Source organism: Salvelinus alpinus, chromosome 25 (genome assembly GCF_045679555.1).
Source record: "Salvelinus alpinus chromosome 25, SLU_Salpinus.1, whole genome shotgun sequence".
Classification (NCBI taxonomy): domain Eukaryota; kingdom Metazoa; phylum Chordata; class Actinopteri; order Salmoniformes; family Salmonidae; genus Salvelinus; species Salvelinus alpinus.
In genome coordinates this window covers 13,366,524-13,387,809 of record NC_092110.1, presented here as the reverse complement: position 1 = coordinate 13,387,809, position 21,286 = coordinate 13,366,524, and the positions used below count along the sequence as shown (strand labels likewise).

Here is a 21,286-nt window from a genome sequence, read left to right as displayed (position 1 = left end):
CACATGCTCTCTGTGTCAGCATCAGCTCAGACATTAATCACAGAGGACAGAAAGGGACAGAACATCCACTGGTAATACCACTGGTGGTCTCTCTCTCTCTCTCTCTCTCTCTCTCTGTCTGTGTTCAACAGATCATGCATAAAACATGGCCCTAGAGGGGCATCTCCTTTGATTTTGGCCAACAGCCCTGAAAGATATACTCCATGGAGGCTGACTGCCTGCAAGGCTGGATGAGCCAGCTAGAAGATTGATACACGTCAGTCGCCATGGTGACAGGAGACCTGCCCTGCATGCTGATATCCAATCAGATCCCTAGTAGGTAGTAACAGGGTCTTGACAGGGCTCTGTTGACATGTGGACAGGTGTCTTACTATGACGTTGTCACTCCACATACAAAATATATAGTCACAAGACTCATTGGGAAAATGGGCAAAATCTCAGGAACAACTATTTATGAATCCTGATCACTTCTGTGTCCCTCTGTGCGCTTGGTATGCTACTGTAGAGATGCAGCTGTGGGCTCAGGTGGATTAGAGGTCACATTAGGGCTGTGGCAGTCATGAAATTCTGTCAGCCGGTGATTGTCAAGCAAATAACTGTCGGTCTCACGGTAATTGAGTGTTAATTAACATAAACACATTTAGCAAGTCCTTGCTTCCACACTGATGCAGACATTTGAACATCTACATGTTATAAAGTCTAATAAATCCATATAATATAGCCTACATCTTCACAATAAATTGATTATTTATTTTAGAAAGGTCTAAAGAAGCAGTTAGGTCCTGATGTGGCTATGGCAAATGGCTGTGGGCTACACTAGCTCATTTAGCAGACAAGATTTGCTTATAATTCTGTGGCATTATTTTATAGTATGAAGAATATAATTGAAAAAAATTAGAATAAAATATAAATATTTCTCCAAATGAGTTGAGGGAGTGCGCACATGTGGCTATTCTGTGTTGAGCGGTCAACAAAGAAATAGGTACTCCTATATGCTTCATTTAGAGTTATTAATGTATCTTTATGTAACAAGTGCACTGAAAGTCGGGAAGCAAGTTCAGGGAGTGAGTGTTTTAATAAATAAAAGAAACAATGGACACAAACAACGCACCGACATGAAAACAGAGTCAATAACACCTGAGGAAAGAACCAAGGAGAGTGACAGATATAGGGAAGATAATCAAGGAGGTGATGTAGTCCAGGTGAGTGTCATGAGGCGCTGGTGTGTGAGACGATGCTGACAGGTGTGTGGGATAATCAGCAGCCTGATGACCTAGAGGCCGGAGAGGGAGTATAGATGACACTTTAGTTGTTCTAAAAACGTTGGGCTATATGTTTTGACTTTTAATACATTGTAAGGCTGCTATGCACTTAAGTAGCGAATGGAGAAAGCTTTCCCCCGTGGTTTATTTTCATGCCAGCCAGGTAGGCTATACTCCTGTTGTAAATACAAGCAATGTGCTTAATATTAGGAAAGTTGAGAACTAAATATAGTAGGCCTAGCCTATAGAAAGCTGATGGGAACCTCTTCTTTTTAGTAGAGGCCATAACTCTGTTTTCTCGCTCAATTGCATAGCCTATAGAAATGTTGCGCAACCTGAGCTCATGGGCTCCAATTAAGTGTTTGATTCGATTTTCAATGACATTTGCATCGATGTCAGAGTGATTAGAGGGACAATAGAGTGCCGAGTACCAGGCAGTTAGCACGTTTGGAATGGCTTCTAATGAAGATCAGCAGCATCAGAGCTTGGAGAAGCTTAATTACCGCAACTAAACGGTCACGTGGAATTTGACTGCATTCATGACTCATGACCGCCGGTGTGGCGATAATATGGTCACCGCAACAGCCCTAGGTCACATTCATATTTTCTGAAAGGGAAGCCTTGTCATAAATCCACCTCTCTTTCTAAGGACATTTGCTGTTCTGGTTGACAGACAGAGACAGATACCTTCTCAACCCTGAGAGCCGAGGGCTGCAGCCATCCACCAGAACCAGGTTCATATTCCTATTCACATTCCAAGAATATGGCCTTGCCTTTTTGAGTGACTGACAGACATTTCTGAGCTACTATCAATGACTAATTATGATGCATTCTCAATGGGCATGGGGGAATGAAATGGCTACAGTGGCCCTGGGCTATACGACACATACTCCTATTCCATTCCCTCCTTTTCCCTCTCTTAGTTAGACCAGGCACATTATTTACACTTCTGTTAGTTTGGGAGAAAGGAAGGAGCGCTTAATGTGTGTTTTTAATGACAGTACAAAATCTGTCCCAAGACAAATTCATCATGGGAGAATCTTTCAATTACTGTAGGCTACGTCTCAGAGGGATAAAATACCAAATTGGATCTCACTGAAAACACACATCTTATAAGGGCACAGGGCGAGACCCAGATGCAGACACGGGAGGCAGATGGTTCGAGTCTCTGATATTTATTAGTTGCCAAGGAGCAGGCAAGAGAATGGTCGTGGACAGGCTAAAAGATCATAACAAGGTCAGAGTCCAGGAGGTACAGAGTGGCAGGCAGGGTCGAGGTCAGGGCAGGCAGTAAGGTCAGGCAGGCGGGTTCAGAGTCATGGCAGGCAAGGTTCAAAACCGGGAGGACTAGCAAAAGAGAGAATAGAAAAAGCAGGGGCACGGGAAAAACACGCTAGTTGAGTTGACAAGACAAGACGAACTGGCACAAAGAGACAGGGATAAATACACCGGGGAAAATAAGCGACACCTGGAGGGGGTGGAGACAATCACGAGGACAGGTGAAACAGATCAGGGGGTGACACATCTTCAGTTGACTGCTCCATGTCCAACTTTGCAAAGTATGTAATCTAATCATTAATAATTATGTTTATCACCATGGTAATAAAACATTTTCAAGGCAGCAGCGGAGGCTACAGTTCTATTTCCATAACACATGAATGAGATTTGACGTGGTAATGGTAATGATAAGTGCCATTTGTGTGGGTGAAAAAGTGGAGGTTTGAAAATAACAGCCAAAGTCCCAAGGTGCAAGTCTAACTCTATTACCGTACCTCTCACTGTTGCTATGGCACCACACCTGAAAAAAAGTCCAGCTCTGTCATTCATCCATCCATCCATCCATCCATCCATCCATCCATCCATCCATCCACCCACCCAAACCTCTCCTCTCAATCCCCACTCTACTTCATCATCAAGTATGCTCAGGGAGGGGAGGTCAGGGAGGTCAAAGGTCAGAGAGAGAGAGCGAGAGGGGAAGGTTGTTGTGACCCAAATGGCACGCTATTCCCTATTTATTGGCCTACTTTTGATCATGGCTTGTACTGGTCAAACGTAGTGCACTATATAGGGAATAGGGTGGCATTTGGGCCACAGGCGAACTCTGCTACTTTGCTCAGGCCATTAAACCAGAACCATTTACCTCATTCCCTTATTCTCCCAGTGTTTTAATGGTGGAGCCAAGAGCACATGGGCTGAGGTGAACTCCTGTCCTCTTCTACTCACCTGGGGCTGCCATTAAATCAGGTTCTCCAGCCAGAGCTCTCCACCACCACAGCCAGTTCGAGCAATGCTGTAATATTGCACTTAACGAGTTCGTTTTTGAATCAATACTCCTTATATCTCCTAAAGAAGTAGCACATACAGTATACTGTACCTGTACAGTATACTGTCTACATCACAGGTGGCCAGTGGCACTTTAATTGGGGAGGATGGGCTCATAGTAATGGCTGGAACGGAATAAATACATTGGTATCAAACATATCCAAGTCATGGTTACCATGTGGTTGATACCGTTCCACTCACTCCATTCCAGCCATTATTATGAGCCTTCCTCCCCTCAGCAGCCTCCTATGGTCTACATATCTACTATACATGTGCGTATGAGACCTAGAATTGAGGGAGTGTATTTTCTGTGCTGTGGAAGTGTGTGGATTTGCAGTGTGTACATTACTTTTTTGCTTTTTCCCCAGTTTCCCTGACAACAGGCAAGTGCACAGATAGGGGTTCTGCCTGTGCCGAGCACATAACCCTTTTCCCTCCTTTTGTTTAGCCTACAGTTTTTGTCTTAGTTCTTCTGAAACTGCCCGCAAGTTGTCGTGATGTTATTAAGTTCATCACCCTCCACCCCATCAGTTGGTTGCGCCTGTTGGTCTGCCCTGTACAGAGCTCACACGTGCCTCGGTCATGCCTGTTTCCCAGTCTGCCCTGTACAGAGCTCACGCGTGCCTCGGTCATGCCTGTTTCCCAGTCTGCCCTGTACAGAGCTCACGCGTGCCTCGGTCATGCCTGTTTCCCAGTCTGCCCTGTACAGAGCTCACGCGTGCCTCGGTCATGCCTGTTTCCCAGTCTGCCCTGTACAGAGCTCACGCATGCCTCGGTCATGCCTGTTTCCCAGTCTGCCCTGTACAGAGCTCACGCGTGCCTCGGTCATGCCTGTTTCCCAGTCTGCCCTGTACAGAGCTCACGCATGCCTCGGTCATGCCTGTTTCCCAGTCTGCCCTGTACAGAGCTCACGTGTGCCTCGGTCATGCCTGTTTCCCAGTCTGCCCTGTACAGAGCTCACGCGTGCCTCGGTCATGCCTGTTTCCCAGTCTGCCCTGTACAGAGATTGCGCATGCCTCGGTCATGCCTGTTTCCCAGTCTGCCCTGTACAGAACTCGCCTGCCTCGGTCATGCCTGTTCCCCAGTCTGCCCTGTACAGAGCTCACGCGTGCCTCGGTCATGCCTGTTTCCCAGTCTGCCCTGTACAGAGCTCGCCTGCCTCGGTCATGCCTCGGTCATGCCTGTTTCCCAGTCTGCCCTGTACGGAGAATGCGCACACCCATATCTAAACATGCGTGGCTTGAGCTGCGGTGTGTGTAGCTACACTCTTAAAAAAAGGTGCTATCTAGAACCTTAAAGGGCTCTTTGGCTGTCCCCATAGGATAATCCTTTGAAGAACCCTTTTTGGTTGCAGGTAGAACCCTTTTGGTTCGAGGTGGAACTCTTTTGGTTCCAGGAAGAACCCTTTTGGGTTCCATGTGGAATCCAAAAGGGTTCTACCTGGAACCAAAAAAGGTTCTGCTATGGGGACAGTGGAAGAACCCTTTTGGATACCTTTTTTCTAAGAGTGTAGCTACCTAGTTTAAATATCAACAGAACTGCGACAGCAGCAAAACATTTAATTAACACTTGATAACACTTGATTTACATCATCATCACTATTCGGTCTGGTTGGCTGATACGAGCAGCAGACAGAGGCAGAAAGACATAAAGAGGAGCATCCGTGGTAAAGATTGCACTGCAGTGGATAGTAGCCGTCTTACAGGCTCCTGACCAATTCTGCAATTTTGTGTGATTTTTACTCTGATCTTAGCTTTGATTTTCTTTACATAATGTCTCCACCGTCATTTCCTATGACCGAAAACAGCTTCTTGACATCAGAACAGTGATCACTAACCTCGATCAACGAGTCGGCAGCTCTGGACTTTCTGTTACTCTTTACATGGCACTAATCCCCGGGACTCGAAAAAGATGCGAAGGGAGAAGCGGTGTGTCTTTTTGTCAACAACAGCTGGTGCCTGATCTCTAATGTTAAGGAAGTCTCAGGTTTTCGCTCGCCTGAGTTAGAATACCTCATGATAAGCTGCAGACCATACTATTTACAGAGAGTTTTCAACTATATTTTTAGCAGCTCTCTATTTACCACCACAAACCGATGCTGGAACTAAGACCGCACTCAGAGAGCTGTGTAAGGCCATAAGCAAACAATGAAATCTACATCAAAATCCGTCAGTTTAAGCAAGAGATATATTTGTTGCGTCTCACCCCACCGCATCCGCCTTCCACATCTGTGGTGGAAAGTGGCAGAGCTACAGTGTTGTTTGTCAGAGCAGGAGACATCCCAAAACATCTTTCTCACAGGCTACAAGTGAAGACAGACACATCGGGGATGCAACTGCGTGCGTCCTTATCCAATTCTGAGGTGCATATTGAAGATATTGGAAGAACTGTCCACATTTACTTTTCATCAGCCAACAAGATGAGTAGGCCTAACGAACAACAAAAGCACTAGACTATGTCAATCTACTATTCCCCAAAGTGCAAAAGTTGACCTATTCTGTGCGAGAAATAAATATTCCAAACATAGTCTGGGACAGTTGTGGGATGCGATAGATCCCAAATTAATACAACCACTAGCATTAAAAAAAAACGGGTTTAAGCAATGAGCCTGACGCAACATAAGAGAACGTTTAGCTTAAAATGTTAATAAACCATTAGGCTATTTTTTCAAATTATAAGCGCAGCAATGTGCTCATGGAAGTAAGCTATAAGCATGTTCAGTATGTTCCAATAGCAGGAAAACACCATTCTCAAAAATGACCACAAATGTGATTATACATGTAATGATTGTATTATAAAGATGCATTTTTATGGTGAAAATTATCTTCCCCAAACTTGAAACTCACGTATGCTAGTTTGGCTCTACACCCATTGTAAAGCGGATTTTTAAGAAGTTATTTGGACACATTAATTGTCATACAAACCTTATCAAAACATATAGGCCTATGGGCTAGGCTACATGAGGTGTGGGACTATGATTTGAAAAAGTTGGAGAGAAAAAAGCATGCGCTGTTTCCCTTAAGCTGGGAATCATTCACAAGTGATGATATTTAATTCACAAGTGATAGGCTAAATAACCCATCACACCATTCTTGATTTAACCTTGTCTTTACATATACTAAATAATATATGTGTGAAATTTGTTTTGATTTAGAATGGATCATTATCATGCACCTGACTCGAAACAGAGGCAGTGGGAAAAAAGACATGTCATCTATGCACTTTAATAGCGAATGGAGGACGCTTTTCCCCGTGGTTTATTTTCATGCCAGCCAGGTAGGCTATACTCCTGTCGTAAATATAAACAATGTGATTAATATTAGGAAAGTTGATAAATAAATATAGTAGGCCTGAAAGCTGATGGGAGCCTCCACTTTTTAATACAGGCCATCTCACGCAATTGCATAGCCTATTTTCTCACGCAATTGCATAGCCTATAGAAATGTTACCACCATCAGCTCATGGGCTCTCATGAAGTGTTTGATTTGATTTTCGATCACATTTGCATTGATGTCAGAGGGAATAGAGGGACTATAGAGTGCGTGGTACCAGGCAGTTATCTCCATCTCTTCATTCCAAGACTCAATCATGGACACTCTTACTGATTGTTGTGACTACTTTGCGTGATGTATTGTTGTCTCTGCCTTCTTGCCCTTTGTGCTGTTGTCTGTGCCCAATAATGTTTGTACCATGTTTTGTGCTGCTACCATGTTGTGCTGCTGCCATGTTGTGTTGCTACTATGTTGTTGTCATGTTGTGTTGCTACCATGCTGTGTTGTCATGTGTTGCTGCCATGCTATGTTGTTGTCTTAGGTCTCTCTTTATGTAGTGTTGTGTTGTCTCTCTTGTCATGATGTGTGTTTTGTCTTATATTTATTATATATATTTTTTTTTATCCCAGCCCCCGACCCCGCCGGAGGCATTTTGTATTTTGGTAGGCCATCATTGTAAATATGAATTTGTTCTTAATTTTAACTGACTTTCCTAGTTAAATAAATATAAATAAAAGTTAGCAAGTTTGGTAGGCTACTAACGGCCATAAGCAGCAGCAGAGCTTGGAGAAGCCTAATTACAGTGACTAAACCGTCGCCTTCATGAGTCGTGACCGCCGGGGTGGAGGTAATACGGTCACCATAACAGCCCCATTCATACCCCTTGACTTATTCAAAAAAAATTGTGTTACAGCCTGATTCAGCCTGAATTGTCTACACATAATACCCCATAATGACAAAAACATGTTTTTAGAAATGTTTGCAAATTTATTGAGAATGGAATACAGAAAAATATTTACATAAGTATTCACACCCCTGAGTCAATACTTTGTAGAAGCACCTTTGGCAGCAATTACAGCTGTGAGTCGGTAAGAGTTTTCCACACCTGGATTGTGCAACATTTGCCCATTATTCTTTTCAAAATTGCCATAGATTTTCAAATAGATTTAAGTCAAAACTGTAACTCAGCCGCTCAGGAACATTCACTGTCTTGTTGGTAGTAACTCCAGTGTAGATTTGGCCTTGTGTTTAAGGTTATTATCCTGTTGAAAGGTGAATTAATCTCCCAGTGTCTGGTGGAAAGCATACTGAACCAGATTTTCCTCTGAGATTTTGCCTGTGTTTATCTCCATTACATACATTTTTTTATTTAAAAAAACTCCCCAGTCCTTAACGATTACAAGCATACCCATGACATGATGCAGCCTCCACTATGCTTGAAAATATGGAGAGTGTCACTCAGTAATGTGTTATATTGGATTCGCACCAAACATAACACGTTGTATTTAGGACAAAAAGTTAATCGCTTTGCCACATTTTTTGGGATAATTATTTTATTCTCATGTTGCAAACAGGATGCATGTTTTGGAAAATGTTTATTCTGTGCAGACTTTCTTATTTTCCCTAAGTCAATTAGGTTAGTATTGTGGAGTAACTACAATGTTGTTGATCCATGCTCCGTTTTCTCCTGTCACAGCCATTCAACTCTGTAACTGTTTAAAAGTCCCCATTGGCCTCATGGTGAAATACCTGAGCTGTTTCCTTCCTCTCCGGCAATTGAGTTAGGAAGGACGCCTGTAGTATAGCCCATAGAAATGCATTGAATAACACATTCATGAGTGGAAAAACAGACAATCAAAACATAAATCATAAGGAAAAAGTTTTTGAAGTGTCATTCCTATATCAAGGAGATACTGTATAAGAAACTGAGGAAATATAAACGTTTTTTGGACACATATTTATGCCCTTTTTTTGGGGCACAAAACTCTCTTAATTTTAATAAACCAGTACCGGTTACCTTCAGACGAGTCCCGTGACACTTGTGGGGATCATAGGGCAAAACTGAGAATCTCCTCTTTCCATAGAGTGGTATTTGTTTGTAGTCCAAACCGTTTGGACATTACAGACGTTTTCGTAAGACCGATTTTAAGGATACTCTCACAAACACTGGTGTAGCTCGGCCATTTCCACCTCAAATGCAGAAAACCGACATAGGCGGATGTGGTGGATTGAGATGCAGCCCATGCAAAAACTGATATTTCTAGCTCAGTGGTCGCCAACCGGTCGATCACGATCTTCGAGGCATTCCTAGTCGATCACCAAATATTTCTGTAGACAAGCCAACGAACGATAAAGGCTTGCGCTCCTTTTTAAAAATCGTGTTGAGCTGTTGCCAGTAGGTGCACTTGATTCAAAAGTCCTGCGCACCAGGTAAGCAAAGTGTTCCCATGAGACAAACTCCGCCTACCCGGTGGACCGGCAAATCTGTGATTAAATCGATTTCACCTACTGCGCTGCCCAATCGGATAGCTCAAACCACCGTGACTACAGAGCTTCCATGACCCTGGCCACAGCCAAGTTTAATAGGCTACTAGCCTATGTAAGATTTAATAGCTTTTAAAACCATGACCACAGAGAGACCGTCAACGAATACAACAAAGAGCTGCTGTTTTTATGAGTGAGTTCATGTTTAAGTTTATATTCAGCACTGTCACTGTTTTTATTCAACACTATTACAAAACGCGTTTCTCCGTACTTCCGCTCGGGCTTCAGCTGCAATGAATGAATAGCCAAGTATTGATAGCCCTGCATTTTATTATTATTAGCAGCTCGTCGTACTGATTTTAATATTAAGGAATATTTAACTTTCTCTGGTCATAGGAACAACATGAATTTGTACATGAGGCAGATGTGGTGCGACTTGAGTTTCGCCATCAGGTGGGAGACGGTGTCCCCTCTCTCTGGTCAGCCTCACCAGAGGAAAGGAAGGAGAGAGCAGGGACTGTGAGAGGAGGTTGGGAATTTGTTTTTGAACGGTCATCCACTCGGAATTCCAAGTCGGAAACTCTGGCATCTTTCTAGAGATCCGACTTTTCGACCTGAAGATCACTGACGTCGTGATTTGACCTTGTTGACCATCAGATGCAGGTACCATCAGTCCAGTAAAATAAAAAAGCTAATTATTTAAATTCATGCTCCACAGTGCCTCACAAGTGCTAAACCAACTGATCTATTTTGTTATCAAAGCTCGAGTTTTGTAATATAATATGGTCTGATTAACAATATTGGCAGGCCAATCATTTAGCCAATATGCTGTGATAATGTATTAGGCCTACTGCCCAAACGTCATTCCTACAAAACGGTTTGTGTGAGGTTAATGTCAACAACAAAAAATCTGAGCAGTAGATCTCAGCTTGCTTTTTGACTGTGAAAGTGATCGTGACTCAGAAAAGGTTGGTGACCACTGCTCTAGCTTAATCTGACGGATTTTGATGGAGAAGTGCAATATGACCCCATAGACACTGTATATTCGATAGGCAATGACTTGAAAACCTACAAACCTCAGATTTCCCACTTCCTGGTTGGATTTCTTCTCAGGTTTTTGCCTGCCATATGAGTTCTGTTATACTCACAGACATCATTCAAACAGTTTTAGAAACTTCTGAGTGTTTTCTATCCAAATCTACCAATTATATGCATATTCTAGCTTTTATGGCTGAGTAGCAGGCAGTTTAATTTGGGCACGCTTTTCATCCAAAATTCCAAATGCCTACCCTAGTGAAGTTAATGGACATTTTTTGTAGGGGTTAATACTTTTTCCAGAAGGGAAAGTCAAGTCTGACATTTCAAAATGGAAATTACAAACTTCAGAAGCCTTTTTAAATCTCAAAAGTAAAACGAGGCAACTTCTCCTGGTTTCAGTGAAGGAATGACATCGGCTCATATCCAGACAGAGATATATACAACCTGTGCCTGTGTCAGAGTGAGTGATGGTACAAAGCTTGTCTTGTATCAATCTCACCTGGGAGCACAGCATCCACTAGTAATCAATGCCAGTGCATATACAGTACCAGTCAAATGTTTGGACACACCTACTGATTCAAGGGTTTTTCTTTATTTACAATTTTCTACATTGTAGAATAATAGTGAAGGCATCAAAACTATGAAATAACACATATGGAATCATGTAGTAACCAAAAAGGTGTTAAACAAATCAAAATTAGATTATTCAAAGTAGCCACCCTTTGCCTTGATGACAGCTTTCCACACTCTTGGCATTCCCTCAACCAGCTTCACCTAGAATGGTTTTGCAACAGTATTGAAGGAGTTCCCACATATGCTGAGCACTTGTTGGCTGCTTTTCCTTCATTCTGCCATCCAACTCATCCCAAACCTCAATTGGGCTGAGGTCAGGTGATTGTGGAGACCAGGTCATCTGATGCAGCACTCCATCATTATCCTTCTTGGTCAAATAGCCCTTACACAGCCTGGAGGTGTGTTGGGTCATTGTCCTGTTGAAAAACAAATGATAGTCCCACTAAGCGCAAACCAGATGGGATGGCATATTGCTGCAGAATGCTGTGGTAGCCTTGCTGGTTAAGTGTGCCTTGAATTCTAAATAAATCACTGACAGTGTCACCAGCAAAGCACCATCACACCTCCTCCTCCATGCTTCACGGTGAAAACCACACATACGGAGATCATCTGTTCACCTACTCTGCGTCTCACAAAGACACGGTGGTTGGAACCGAAAATCTCACATTTGGACTCATCAGACCAAAGGACAGATTTCCACCAGTCTAATGTCCATTGCTTGTGTTTCTTGGCCCAAGCAAGTCTCTTCTTATCATTGGTGTTCTTTAGTAGTGGTTTCTTTGTAGAAATTCGACCATGAAAGCCTGATTCACGCAGTCTCATCTGAACAGTTGATGTTGAATTGTGTCTGTTACTTGAACTCTGTGAAGCATTTATTTGGGCTGCAATCTGAGGTGCAGTTAACTCTAATGAACTTATCCTCTGCAGCAGAGGTAACTCTGGGTCTTCATTTCCTGTGGCGGTCCTCATGAGAGCCATTTCCATCATAGAGCTTGATGGTTTTTGCGACTGCACTTGAAGAAACTTTCAAAGTTCTTGAAATATTCTGCATTGACTGACCTTCATGTCTTAAAGTAATGATGGACTGTCGTTTCTCTTTGCTTATTTGAGTTGTTCTTGCCATAATATGGACTTGGTCTTTTACCAAATAGGGATATCTTCTGTATACCACCACTACCTTGTCACAACACAACTGATTGGCTCAAGACAGAAATAAATTCCACAGATGAACTATTAACAAGGCACACCTGTTAATTGAAATGCATTCCAGGTGACTACCTCATGAAGCTGGTTGAGAGAATGCCAATAGTGTGTAAAGCTGTCATTAAAGGGTGGCTACTTTGAAGAATCTCAAATCTCAAATATATTTTGATTTGTTTAACACTTTTTTGGTTGCTATATGATTCCTTTTGTGTTATTTCATAGTTTTGATGTCTTCACTATTATTCTACAATGTAGAAAACAGTAAAAATAAAGAAAAACCCTTGAATGACTAGGTGTGTCCAAACTTTTGACTGGTACTGTACCCACAGTAGGAAGCAGTGCGAGGAGCTTGTCTCACAAACTGAAAAGGTCAATTTCTACTCATGTGATATATTGTGTTGTTAAGTCTTATAGTGAGACTTCAGACTTTTCCCCACGTGCACATTTAGCTCAGAAAGTGTTACGTTTAACACTTTCACAATGTACACATGCGTCCCACTGTACAGTTTTAAAGTACAACTTCTGTTGATGCATTTCCCTGTTGGATTGAATGGGACATTTTTCACTTAATAAGTATTTATAGAGACATATACAGCAATCCTGAAACTTTAATGTAATACATTTTCTTACAAAAAAGAATATTGTGTATTTTAATTACAACATTGCTAGACACTTACACATTTTACCTCTTATTGGGGATTTAAATAATACAATTTGCTGGAAATTCTATCGGAATTGGTTAATGTAAGTAAGTACTTACTGTATGTTATATAAATACCAATATGTACAGTGTATACATATACCAAGACATGAGAAACCCTCTACAACCTTCTAGAGTCTTACTACAAAGTATTATTTTATCAAGGTCCCATAAGAAACGTCATTGAATACAAACAGCCCCTACTCTCTTTCTAGCTTATATATAGCTTATATGATGCCCTGTAACTTAAAATCCTATATCATATATCACAAAAATATGTCAAAAAGGTCGATGGAATCAATGTTGACCCTCTGCATCAACTCAAGAGCGGGGGATGTATACACAAGAAAATTGCTATTGACTTCAGCAACGCATGTGTAAAGCTATTCATAAATCATTATATCATGTGTCTGATATAACAACTCACTGGTGGCAGGTAGCCTAGCTGTTAGGAGTGTTGGGCCAGTAACCGAAAGGTCACTGGTTCAATTACCAAGCTGACTTGGTTAAAAATCTGTTGATGTGCCCTTGAGCAAGGCACTTAACCCTAATTGCTCCAGGGTTGCTGCCAATAATGTCTGATTTCTGGCTCTGCCCCACTCTGAGGGGGAGTGGGATATGCAAAAAAACACATTTGCACTTGTACGTGTGGTGTAGGACAAATGTAAGCACCCACCTAATTATTATAATGGGGAACTTGGACCAAATTGATTTATCACTCTCTCAGATACAATTGCAGCTGTTAGGGCAAGCCAGCCAACATTCAAGAACAACGGTCTCCTAGAGAGAAGACAAAATCAAATCAAAAAGGGAGCGGCTCCTTCCTGTACCAGCTCTTTTCAGCTGAACAGAACACTTTGGGGCTGAGATTAAACATGTTTTTATCAATCCATCACATTTACCAACCTTGTCGGTTCTTTTCAGTTCCTTTCTAGACAGAAAGCAGTCAATAATTAAGCTCAATAATAAAGCTCATAGCACTGTGACAACCTTAAGAAATGATCACCCCTGACATCCATGTACATGTACAATAGAATCTGTGTGTTGGTACAACGTTTGGAGAGAGTTGGGGACTTGAGAACACCCACTGTGTTGACACCAGGGTCCTCGCTAATGTCTTGAAAAGAGCCTGTTAATATTCTCAACTGGCCCTGGACCCCATGGCAGCAAAAATAAAATTCACTGAACAGTTCTACATTTAAAGAGACCAGCTTGATAGAAACAGATGGATCACAGCTTATTTAGCTTATACAGCACATGAAGACTCCAAAGAGGATAGCTAAATAACAATTAGGCTATGACAACCTAAAGCTGTACATTATTTCTGCTCATGTAAAGTGTGCTTATATCTTTCAGGTCTACCTTGGTCATATACTTTAATGTCTTTGTGAGAAATTTGTTATAAAAAAGTGAAATGTCAATGATAGATGTACTGTGGTGTAATAAATAATGTTTCAGATGCAGATTTAGCAGAGTAAATTAGATGGTGGAGTGATTTTCTTTATTTGACCATAAACTGGTGTGGCATTGCTACAGAAACGGAGAAGCAAAAACAGTTGTAGGGTTTCAGGAATGTTTCATTAAAGACCATGTCCATTGGTCCATTTTCTGTCGATTTACAAAGGAAAGATAATAATTTGAGCGTTCTTTTGGCAGAACAGATAACGAACTGTAAGAAGCTGAGCCCATGGCTAATGCAGAAGTATTCCCAGCGTTACTTAAATGTTTTAAGATTCACGTCTCTGTTCATCCAAATAATTAAGCAGCACTCCTATTAATTGCCTCTCATCTATCTGGGGGACATTTAAGATGGTCCGGTTCACCCTGTCCGTATCTTATCCCCTTCAGCACCACAACGCAACACAACAACATCCAGGAGCGTGGTTTCTACTCAAAGTTAGGCGACTAAAGTTGAAAATACCATTCAGACTTCAGTTGAACTTGTGCGTACTGCGTATATTGTTCCTATCCTGAAACGTAGCGTTTTTTTTATTGAAAGTGAATGTTGCTGAAGCTTCAACTAAAGAAACCCCACACCACAGTCAGCGTTTGCATCCAGGAGCCCTTTGGTCATACATTATGTGATATTTATCCTTTGTCTTTTATCACGTTCCCCCATGGGGAGGCTCACTAATGTTTGGCTTGGTGGACAGGAAGGCAAGATGGATCAGAAGGTGAATGCGTAGACCACTCCCACCACCACAATGTTGCCGATAGTTGCGATGATGGCAATCCAGAGCCAGATGGCATCACTGGACGAGGACTGGTCGTCCTGCTGGGCCTGGGCTGAGGCGGCCGCAGAGGCGGCGTGGACGCTGGCCGAGGAGTTGAAGAGCGAGTGGTCGGCACTGTAGTTGTCATTGGGTGAGGAGTCCATGAAGGCCCCCGTCATGACTGGGATCTGCAGGACAGGGAAGGATGGAGGATGGGAGGGAGGGAGAGAAAGAGAGAGAGAGAGAAGATTAGATAAGATATGAATTGACAAAACCAAAAGGAGTTATTTTATTTCATATGCAGTGTAGAGCTCTTTGCCAGTAGGTACAGAAGATTTGATTTAACATTACAGTAACATTCTCTTTCCTGTGAGTGGGAGATGTTCTTGGGTCCTGCATTAGCAATTTAAAAGTTGAAATTAAATAGTGAACGTATCACGGCATCTTGTGGGAACAAGGTTTCTCACTTCTGGTGTGGATCCCCCCACACACACACACATGTGCGTTCCCACCCTTGCAACTAGGGCTTAATTAACATTAAATAAATATTTAACGAGTGGGAAGTGAGAGTGATTTATTGCTTGGGACAATTAGAAGGCTGCTGAGAAGGCGGCTGGACAGCAGAGCAGAAGAAGAGAGAGAGAGTGCATCATCTCATATGTAATGTATGTACTGTAGGAAGCTAAGGAGTGCCTGAAAACGAGAGAACACTTGCTTCCTGCGAACGCTAGCTCTCAAATTAGAAAACAGATTCCTCTCCTCTGAGGGCTGTCAAAAAAACAATGCTAAAAATACTTGAGGGATGTAGAGTACTCACACTATATACACCAAAACACTCTTACTCTTTCTGCTCGCTCTCTTTCACACACACACTAATACAGTGAGAGAAAAAAACACACACAGAGCACACAGTCTCATTTGAGGTCGTATCTCTCACTGAGAGAATTATTTTTTTTATAGCATTCTGCTGCTCTCCAGCCATTGGCCCCTGGTGGTGAGTAATGACATATCCAATTGGGCATGATGGGAGCAGATATCTATGTATGGGGACAGTGACCTGGGGCTCCCATCACCTAGTGATCACTAAGCCAGAAGTAAAGACTAGGGTTGACTGATGGATGGATGAGGGGATTGCTGATCTAGAATGCTTTGATCGCATTAGAAGGGGTGTATGCTATGTATGGACACTCCACATGTACTGTAGCTAAAGGTTTTTTAGTAGTAGTAGGTTTAGCTGAATAGAGCCTATAGAGGAGTGACAAAAATCTACATTTAGACACATCTAACATAAACACCACTATATGACTCATTTCACCATAAACACATCCACATCATAGCTTTGCATAACATGCAAGAATTGTTAAGGTAGTAACTTTGGAAAAACATTAGTAATCTGGTATCACTTGTTCCTCCGGGCCTTGTCTGAACTCATTATTTCCCAGTGCACCGGCACGAGGTCAGCACAGCTAGCTGTAAGCATTAAAAATCCACCTCATGGGTGGAATGTTATTAATATTTAATAATTAATAAACATTATTTCGAAAAAACCCACAGAAAATCTGGTGTTTCTATGTCAAAAGGTTTTGTTATATTTCAGTCTTCTGTGATGTTTATAAAGTGTAATATTGGGATGCAAACTCCAAATTGAATAGATTTCAACTTTATATCTGACATGGTACAGGTGTCTTATTTTTTTAAGCCCATAACAATGTGTGTGAGGTGTATACTACTTTGGTTTCAAAGTAGATTTGTTTAAGACGACCAAGAAACATTCTGTGTGACCCTGATTTAGCCCACTGCAGTAAAAGGTTAATGGAATGGAAAGAGAGAAACCCTGGTATAGGGCATCCCCAGGCCGCTGTGCACTTAAGCGGGCAATGAGGGCCATCTCCCATGCATCAATGTCAGGAAACCGATGCCAGTAAACTTGCATGGGTGAATGGCTGCCTAATAGCGCTAGTCATCTGGTCACTGACCAGGGTCGGCTTAGATCTCGCGGATCTGCTGGCTAAACGGCTATAGGTGGATCTATTTTAACATTGCAAGCAGTTTATTGGTGCTATATTGGATTAGATGGAACATGCAAAGTTTGCACACTCTAAAAAATGCTGGGTTGTTTGGATGACCCAACTGCTGGGTTGCAAGCATTGGGTTACCTTGTTGGGTTGTTTTCTTTAAAAAGAGCAAGGTTGGGTTGTTGATGCTGGGTTATCGATGCTGGGTTATTGAGATATGAGCCAGTGGGTCAGATCAGAAGACTGGAGGCGTGGCTCAGTAGGGGTGTGGCTTTCAGATAGTATTTTTGGCCACCAATGAAAGTGAATGTTAATCCTGTTCTGTTCTGTTTTATTGTTATAACATGTTAAGGTTTATCAACACTGACACTTTTGTAGCTTTATTGAGGCTTACTGTAGGTCCCGTGTGGCTCAGTTGCTAGAGCATGGCGCTTGCAATGTTAGGGTTGTGTGTTTGATTCCCATTGGGGACCAGTAGGAAAAAAAGTAGGAAAATGTTGGTACTCACTGCTGTAAGTCTCTCTGGATAAGAGCATCTGCTAAATTATTAAAATGTGAAATGCTTACACAAGTGTATGAGTTCCTCAAGAACCTATGCATAAACCAATGTTGGGATAGTTACAATATGTAAATAACACTGGGTGAAAAGGGTCTATATCAGGGGATGTCTTACATGACACATTTTTAATATTCTTAGAGAATACAAACCATTTCCAATCCATTTTTTGAGATTTGTGGATATGCACCATATCCTGATAAATTCTGAATCTAGATGTGTCCTTTAGACATACATGTATATGATATTGGGATTACTCCAAATATCACACGAAGACATATCCTATGTCCGAATATGGACTCATTCAATATCCTGAGATATGTGACATCGTATTTTCGCTCTTCATGTTGACAAATACTGACTGTATACATCACATATAATGCTTCTCAATATGCTGAAAATAAGGAGGATTTCGTATGCATTTCTGAGTTCTCAGCACATGCTCAATCATTTTACAAATATGAAATCCATATTTTTCTTTCATGCACAAATCATTTTTGGATTCCCTCTATCATACATGGTATGGCCGGATATTGATTCATTAGATATCCTGAGATCTTTTTTTCTCTATATGATGACAAATACTGACAGTAGGCCTATATAGTATATTTTCTCAGCACATACAATGCATATGGTCTTGACTGAGGTCCATATAAGGATCTAGAAATGCATTTGATATGCTGATGCATATTTGAGTTTTGAGGATATGCTCAATAATTTGACACAATTTTAATATACAGTGCCTTCAGAAAGTATTCAGACCCCTTGACTTTTTCCACATATTGTTAGGTTACAGCCTTATTCTAAAATTGATTAAATAGTATGTTTTCCTTGTCAATCTACACACAATAACAAATAATGACAAAGCAAAAACAGATTTTTTAAAATCTTTGCAAATGTATTAAAAAAATAAATAAATAAATAAATAAACTGAAAAATACATTTACATACTGTAAGCATTCAGACCCTTTACTCAGTACTTTGTTGAAGCACCTTTGGCAACGATTACAGCCTTGAGTCTTCCTTGGTATGACGCTAGACCCTTGGCACAACTGTATTTGGGAAGGTTCTCCCATTCTTCTCTGCAGATCCTCTCAAGCTCTGTCAGGTCGGATGGGGAGTGTTGCTGCACAGCTATTTTCAGGTCTCTCCAAAGATGTTCGATCGGGTACAAGTCTGGACTCTGGCTGGGCCACTCGAGGACATTCAGATACTTGTCTCGAAGCCACTCCTGTGTTGTCTTGGCTATGTGCTTAGAGTTTTTGTCCTGTTGGAAGGTGAACCTTCGCCCCAGTCTGAGGTCCTGAGCTCTCTGGAGCAGGTTTTCATCAAGGATATCTCTGTACTTTGCTCCGTTCATCTTTCCCTTGATCCTGACTAGTTTCCCAGTCCCTGCCTCTGAAAAACATCCACACAGCATGATGCTGCCACCACCTTGCTTCACTGTAGGGATGGTGCCAGGTTTCCTCCAGACGTGACGCTTGGCATTCAGTCCAAAGAGTTTAATCTTGGTTTCATCAGACCAGAGAATCTTGTTTCTCGTGGTCTGAGAGTCTTTTGGTCTTAGGTGCCTTTTAGCAAACTCCAAGCTGGCTGACGAGTGGCTTCTGTCTGGCCACTACCATAAAATCCTGATTGGTGGAGTGCTGCAGAGGTGGTTGTCCTTCTGGAAGGTTCTCCCATATCCACAGAGGAACTCTAGAGCTCCGTCAGAGTGATCAACAGGTTCTTGGTCACCTCCCTGACCAAGCCCCTTCTCCCCCGATTGCTCAGTTTGGCAGGGCGGCCGGCTGCAGGAAGATTCTTGGGGGTTCCAAACTTCTTCCATTTAAGAATAATGGAGGCCACTGTGTTCTTGGGGAACTTCAATGCTGCTGAAATGTGTTAGTACCCATCCCCAGATCTCTGCCTTGACACAATCCAGTCTTGGAGCTCTACGGACAATTCCTTCGACCTCATGGCTTGGTTTCTGCTCTGACATGCACTGTCAACAGTGGGACCTTATAGAGACAGGCGTGTGCCTTTCCAGATCATGTCCAATCAATTAACACAGGTGGACTCCAATCAAGTTGTAGAGACATTTCAAGGATGATCAACGGAAACAGTATGCACCTGAGCTCAATTTCGAGGCTCATAGCTAAGGGTGTGAATACTTATGTAAATACATACTATCGAACAATTCACAACAATACACACAAATTTAAAAGTATGGAATTAATAAATAAATAATGTAGGGGGGATTGATTAAATACAGTAGAATACAGTTTATATACATATGAAATCAGTAAAACAGGTTGTAAAAAAAAGCCGGCTAGTGATGGGTATTTAACAGTCTGATGGCCTTGAGACAGAAGCTGTTTTTCTGTCTCTCGGTCCCGGCTTTGATGGACCTATATTGACCTCGCCTTCTGGATGTTAGCAGGGTGAACAGGCTGTGACTAGTGTGGTTGATGTCCTTGATGATCTTTTTGGCCTTCCTGTGACATTGGGTGCTGTAGGTGTCCTGGAGGGAAGGCAGTGTGCCCCTGGTGATGCGTTAGGAAGACCACATCACCCACTGGAGTGCCCTGCGGTTGTGGGCGGTACAGCTGCTGTACCAGGCGATGATACAACCCGACAGGATGCTCTCAATTGTGCATCTATAAAAGTTTGCGCCTTCTTCACCACACTGTCTGTGTGGGTGGACCATTTCAGAAAAGTACCAGTGTTCTGGCTTTGATCCCAAGTGAGAACAGGTCCGCTGGTGAGACACTTGTGCTGGCCTGCGTAGATGGAAACAGAAAGGTCTGAGCCTTTTGGGTAAAACACTGGGGTAAATCTTGTATGGAAATGGTCCAAAGGTGTTTTTGTCTGTTCTTTGGATTTCAAATAAGCTCAAAGCACAGCTGCCCCCTCAAAAACAAAGTCTTACTTGAGTGGAGATTCAATTAATGGGTTCAACCCCCCCCCCCGCCACGCTAGCACAATATAACGCCAGCAAAATATAAAAATGACGCAAGCACAATATAAAATTACTAGCTTGGCTGGTTTTGCACGTCGTTTTCCCCCCACACATCTTTTTGCTGTTCAAATTCTATTTTTCTGCCTGATCTGCCTTTTTCCCACGATTATTCAAAGCCTTTTAAGTAGACCTTAGGTCCTGTTAAAATAGCATGTCCTAACAGAGATAGATGGGGTATGTGACTGACAGTTAAATAGACGTGTGGAAGGGACATGGCAATATGAGATGGCCCAATCAGAGAGGAGCAAACGCTCCGCTTCAGAGATGAAGCTGCACCTCTGTCAGCTGCCTGTGGTTGTCAGGAAAATACATTATTTGTTGCGAAGCGCATCCCGCCGGCAGAAGATGGACACAGAGCTCCCTGTCATTCAGTTTGCTGATATGGACACATAGTTTGCATGCATTCTGGAGTGGAAGTGCAGGATCTCAGCAGGTCCTTGCTACACACTAACAGCCTGGTATATTATAGATTTTCACTGGTGTGAAGTTCATTTTGCAGCAGTTGTTTTCAGACAGGAGTACAAACAAGGGTCAAGAGAAGGAACGAGATTCTGGTCATTTTAACATGTGCAAACTCTTAGTAAATAAATGCCCTCAGTATGCACCTAAGTGTGTTTATTATGTACACAAGTAGAGTATGTATGATC

The 21,286-nt window shown here is 42.2% G+C and overlaps 1 protein-coding gene across 2 annotated transcripts in view; it reads right to left on the bottom strand.

The window, feature by feature from the left end:
* Positions 1-12,744: 12,744 nt before the first annotated feature.
* LOC139553393 (uncharacterized protein C14orf132-like) overlaps positions 12,745-21,286 on the bottom strand; it is a 57,029-nt gene continuing 48,487 nt past the window's right edge. For both annotated transcript variants that reach the window (XM_071365671.1, XM_071365672.1), the window contains one exon: positions 12,745-15,255. In XM_071365671.1, coding sequence (XP_071221772.1) covers positions 15,022-15,255 — 234 coding nt within the window. In that variant the 3' untranslated portion in view covers positions 12,745-15,021. The remainder of the gene's footprint in view (positions 15,256-21,286) is intronic.